The following is a 5,809-nucleotide window of genomic DNA, read 5'->3' as shown; positions in this document are numbered from 1 at the left end:
CATATTTTTATTAAGCAAATGGATTTCTAGAAGAAATTGTTGCCAAGAGGATTGTGTTTGCAGTAGTTCAAAAGAGTTGCACCCCTTTTAAAGGAAAATCACCCAAGTTTTGAAGCCACCTCCTTGAAGGGAGAGATGCTAGACTTGTGCGAATGATTCATTGATGTCAAACCAATCATTCGGTTCTATACCAGATAGTGTATGTAGATTCGGATATCAGTCCAAACGTCATGGATGTCATGGAAGTTATGGATGATATAGTTACGCAAGGATTGTATGTGGTTAGTATGTATGTGGAGTTCAGATGTTACATTTTTTGGTTAAAAGTTATTGTGCAACATAGATAGCTTTGAATGATGACTTCTTGAGGTCCCATTGAGTTCTCATTGACCTCGGTATCCCAGTGTTAGGAATTCTTGTTGATCCTGGTATCAATTATGCATCCCAAAGTTTGAGTTTTTTATGACTATTCGAAGTATCTCTTTGAGTTTTGTGATTATGGTTTCCTTGGTACATGTGTAATCTACATTTTGGAGATATTGGACTTGATCTTGAGACAATAGGTTTGTTCTCTGAGGTCCGGATGACCCTGCCCTTTTTCCAATAATCTCAACATATGCATTGGTAATCAAAAGTATGTAAAGGAAATGTGTATAAGTATTGCAAAAGCTGACATGATCATATTGATAACGTGTTGGGCTTGGTCAACATACTATTCTATAATTGCACACTCTAGTATATATACATGTACATGAATGGTGAATGAGGATATCTATCAAGAGAGTGTGTGTGACGTGTGGAAGATAGTTGGTAGTGAAGGAAGTGGTGTATGTGAGAGTTGTAGATACCAAAGGTAATTAGTGTCACAATAGTGCAGTAGTCCTTTATTGGACTTGCTACAAAATAGTTGTGTAGAGATCTCTAATTGGATCTACTGTAAAGTCTGAGATTTGTAACTTGAACTTAAACTTGGAATTGATCTCATGCATTTGGAGATGCAAACCTTCTCAGTTCAACCTTTTTAGTTGCAGTGAGCATTCCGGCAGCTAGTCATTCCTTTTTGTATATCTGTAGTGAGCAATTCGGCAGTGAGTCATTTTTGTAATCTGGTAGTGATCCACCTATTTGTAAACACAACTATAACTAGTTATATTCTCCCGAGAGTTAACACTATTTGTGGTTTTTCCCATTTGGGTTTTCCATGTATAAAATCCAGTGTTTATCTTGTGGTTGTGTTCTTCATGATTAGTTGCTTTATATTAATCAAGTTTGTTTAAATTTTTTGTGGACAATTACAATTGGTAAAATTTTTTATTGTTTTAAATAAGTCACCCCCCTCCCCCCCCCCCCCCTTCTCAATATTTTGGTGCTTTCAACCTGATCAACAAGATATTGCAGTTTTAAAGACACCTAAGGAAATTAAAGAGGTGAGATGTTTGTTTCTAGAAGCCATCAGAGAATATTGGTGAACATCACGTTTATTTTATAATATCTCTTTTCAATAAGGGAAGCTGCCCAAGTTGAATGGGCAAAGTGTTATCAAAGTCATTGAAATTCAAACATATTGTCAATATAGAAGTCATCATTCAAAGGTGAAGCCGACCCTTAAAAGATCTAACATGATTTGCCAAGTTCAAAGTCACCTCTAAAAAGGTGAAGCCCTCACTTTGTGAGGAAGTCAAAAGAAAGTCTTAGCAAAGGTCTCAATGTTCTTGAAGGATTTAGAAGCCCCCAAAAGTTGGAAGAAGTGGAAGAAAAGCTTGTTGAAATTGAAAAAAGAAACAATTGTTTTTTGTGCTGAAATAATTTGTACGTGAATTTAAGGGGGAATCGGAAGAAGTGGAAGAAAAGCTTGTTGAAATCGAAAGAAGAAACAATTGTTTCTCTTGTGTTGAAACAATTAGTGGTTGAAATTAAGGGGGAGAATGTTAGAATTATAATTTCTCCACATGCATGAGATCAACTGTAGTGTCCCATAGTTCATTGCATGAGATGAAAATAGAATTTTGGTAATTTCTCCCACTTGCATGAGGAGATCTGCGGTTTAAGATATGTTTTAAAAAAAATATAATTTGCATAAAAAAGAGAACTAGAGTTGTGCATGACTATGCATGAAATCTATTCTATTTTTAGTTGGCATTCAATGTGTCAAAGACCTCTATTTATTAAGGTAGAATTGTAATGTTTTCTTCATCTTTAATCTCTAGGATCAGCTGATCCTTGATCATGTTATCAAGAAGGTTTTGTAACCTCATTTGAATGAATGAAAAGCTTTATCTACTGTAGATTTGTAGATTTTTTTTCTCTGTTTATTTCATTTTTCTTCAATTGATACTTCATTTCTTCAATTCCTAGCTGGCATGACTGCCAAATGTAGCTCTTTCTCTCCGAGCACTACAATGGTTGTCTTTGCTTCTTGTAGACCTGCATTAAATAGATTAATTAAATTCAAGTGATGATTTTGGGACCGTTGACCGTTTGGCTCCATTTTGAAACAGAACCCAGTTGAAGCAATGGAATGTAACACGACCAATGGGGAATACGTTTTCCTTAGACAGGAGAAATGAGAGATATGAATCTCCATACCAATCATGTCCATCAAAGAGGCCTCATCGTCGTGAGGTTATATAGATGCACACTTCCCCATGCAAGTATCTTTATGGTATAGGATGAAAACAATCTTTTCATTACCCATTTTCACAATACTTTGCCAAGCCGCTACTCTTGTTGTGCTTTGTAAGCCTGCTCTAGTAGTCTACGGTAATCTAAAGTTCCTCGAGCACATATTATGCCAGATTCTTCCCTTGTTGACATTATTTGGGAATGACATTGCTTCGATATGTTTTTCAAAATTAGGTGTCCACAATCTGGAATTGGGAAGAAACCATATATGGTAGTACGCAATAACAGATCAGGCACGAAAACCTCCACCTTTGTGAATTCAGTTACCTCTAAATGTTTATCCAAGCGACAATTTAACATCTTATGACCTTAATCTCAAAAGCCCTATCCTATTCCACAGTCAAAATCCACACGCAATTCAGAAAAAAGTTCCATCTTCAATTAAACCCTCGACATAGAGATCTGGTACTATTATGGTTATTGCTTATTATCCTCGATTGCTGAGTTAGGCACCAATATCAAAGATGGATTCAGGGTTCTAGAAGGTACTTGGGCTTCTTCTATTCTCTCCGCGGTTTGATTATAAATCGTATAACCTTTGACGTTGAAGATTTACGTGTGGGCCCTTTTATTCGAGTAATGCACGAATGGATTCAGGTTTTTCGTTACACAAAGAATAGAGACTCGATTCCTTTTGCTTTCCTATTCTTGCTGATAGTTCTTGTTGGTTTTTGGTTGAATCCCAATTTATGCATGCATTGAAACGATAGGGAAACATCGTAGCCAATTTCGGGACAAAGTCTCTCTTGGAAAGTAGAAAAACAATCGTATGTACCCAAAGAAAAGAAGGAAGACGGATTAAGACAATAGAAAACTGGGTTAATGAGTTGTTTTCCAAAGAATAATTGTAATTGGAAAGTATGTTGCACTGTTACTTTTTGTTTAGGATTTGTTTAATATATTATGATTAATGTAAAAAAGATATGGTACAGTTTGAGGACACTAATTGTCATATACATTTATCTTTCATTTCTCATCATAATAGAGAAAACTTGTCTAATACATTTACTTTCAATACATCATGAAGACTAGTAAAAGGTATATGGAATAGTATATAGTGACATAATCTAAGGGAGATCAATGTTGCACATGATAAATTTCAAGATACATTAAGAATTTTTTCTTCATTAAGAACCTAACATTCTAATCATTAAGAACCTTTCAACTTCACCAATAGATCAAGAATCCATTGACAATAGTAAAATAAATTAGAACACCTTATGACAAAGATATATACTTATAGATATATTAATATTTTTCCAAAATATATGGAAATTGCTGTGAAAAATCAATACGCTGTGTCTAAGGCCTGTACCAGAAAACTAAGTAAATAGGCAATATAACTTATAGAAAAAAACCTATTGAAGTCAAACTGACTTATAATGTTGGTAACCAGTAAAGTAAACAGGCAGTATAAAACTAGGCTAGGAATTTGGCGACGGCTTTGTTACCCTCCCACGCGGCATGCTTAGACATTTCTCCGGGAATGAGAAGCTTTGCAGCGGCCTGAATCTCTCTGGATGTGATCGTGTTCATTTTGGCATGCTTGGCCAGTTTCCAAGCTTCATTCACCAAGTTATCAAAGAAGTCATTGATGAAGCTGTCCATGATGGCCATGGCCTTGCTGGAAATCCCCACATCAGCATGGACTTGCTTCAACACCTTGAAGACATAACATTTGTATGACTCTCTACTATTCTTCCTCTTCCTATTCTTGGCCTTCGTTTCCACCTCTACTTCCACCATTGTTGGGATCACCTTCTTTTGCTCTCCACTAATCTTCCTTTTCCTATTCTTGGCCTTCGCTTCCGCCACAGTTGGGACCACCTTCTTCTGCTCTCCTGAGGCTCCAGATTTCTGTGCCGCCATTGGCATTTTCACAGCTTTGGCCAGCTTTTTTTCCATCTCCTTATTTGCTACTGTGGTTGCCGTCTTCAGCGCCACCCCAGACTTTTTCAGCACTACTTTGGGAGCCATTTCCTGTGTTGGCATTCACACAAGAAAGATGAAGTACCACCCTAGAAAGTAAATCAAAAACCAAGAAATAATGAATAGATTACCTGTGTTGACATTCACATATAAATGGGGGAAATCTAGTTAATCTATTATAGGTTGGTCCTTAGTTTTTATCTTCTGATATATTTCTAGATCCTTAGGCGCCATGAAGGTTAACACGGGAATAAAACGTTTGCTAAGCTTAATCTAGGTTAGGAGGTGTAAAGAATGCCCATAAGGAATCCAAATCAATGCCACCATCATCTTTTTTCTACATGTGATCATTATCATCTTCACTTTTAATTCCTTCAGATTGTATAAAACCCTGAAACTTGTATGTGTACAGAACAAAACCGAAAACAAATATAAAACATTCAGAAATCACCTCTGAAATTCAAACCACGGCACATCCGCTCCATAGAAAAAATGAAACAAAAGATCTCATACTAGGTGTTAAATTAATATCATATACGAAAACAGCGATAGATGAAAACATAGAACCAATACCTTTATTTAACGGATAACAACAGAACTGTTCTAGATAAAACAAAACCAAAAAAAACCCTGCTGTGTGCAGAGTCCTCAAAAAAGCCTCAGACTTACCTAGGAAAAACGGACAGAGTTGTAGAAGATATATTACGAAACCCTAAATTTTTAAGGATGAGACGGGCCAAAACCAATTTCCCCACAGCTTCTGCTTCAGTGTATTTACAATAAACGAAAAAGAGATCTAAATATATTGTGTTTCTAGAGCTTCTAGATTCTTCAGCTCGAGACCTTCTCGCAACCTTGTTTCAGGTCATTGAGGTGAGAATGTTTAAATGGGTAAAAGTTGACGGTGTGCGATAGGTTTGTCAATCATTTGTTTTAGGTCATATAATGAGGAATGTTAAGTCGGTGAAAGTTGACGGTGCGAGATAAGTCGGTGAAAGTTAAGTCCGCGAAAGTTAAGTCGGTGAAAGTTACAGGTTTGCCAATCATTTGTTTTAGGTCATGAGATGAGGAATGTTTAAGTCGGTGAAAATTGATGGTGTGAGATAGGTTTGTTGATCATTTGTTTTAGGTCATGAGAGCAGGAATGTTTAGATTGGTGAAAGTTGACTGGTGAGAGAGGTTTTAGGTTATGAGAGCA

At 36.4% G+C, this 5,809-nt stretch overlaps 1 protein-coding gene across 1 annotated transcript; it reads right to left on the bottom strand.

The window, feature by feature from the left end:
• Positions 1 to 3,885: 3,885 nt before the first annotated feature.
• On the bottom strand, positions 3,886 to 5,498 carry LOC131036054 (uncharacterized). Its single transcript, XM_057967850.2, has 2 exons — positions 5,281 to 5,498; positions 3,886 to 4,662 (listed from the first exon to the last, which is right to left on the bottom strand). The coding sequence occupies exon 2, from the start codon at positions 4,657 to 4,659 to the stop codon at positions 4,102 to 4,104; it is 558 nt and encodes a 185-aa protein (XP_057823833.2). The 5' UTR covers positions 4,660 to 4,662; positions 5,281 to 5,498; the 3' UTR covers positions 3,886 to 4,101.
• Between the last annotated feature and the right edge of the window lie 311 nt (positions 5,499 to 5,809).

This window comes from Cryptomeria japonica, chromosome 10 (assembly GCF_030272615.1).
Source record: "Cryptomeria japonica chromosome 10, Sugi_1.0, whole genome shotgun sequence".
Taxonomy (NCBI): domain Eukaryota; kingdom Viridiplantae; phylum Streptophyta; class Pinopsida; order Cupressales; family Cupressaceae; genus Cryptomeria; species Cryptomeria japonica.
This window is presented reverse-complemented; position numbering and strand designations above follow the sequence as displayed.

Bases quoted from the DNA above. Each gene is read 5' to 3' on its own strand.
- LOC131036054 (XM_057967850.2), bottom strand. From the start codon at position 4,659: ATGGCTCCCAAAGTAGTGCTGAAAAAGTCTGGGGTGGCGCTGAAGACG.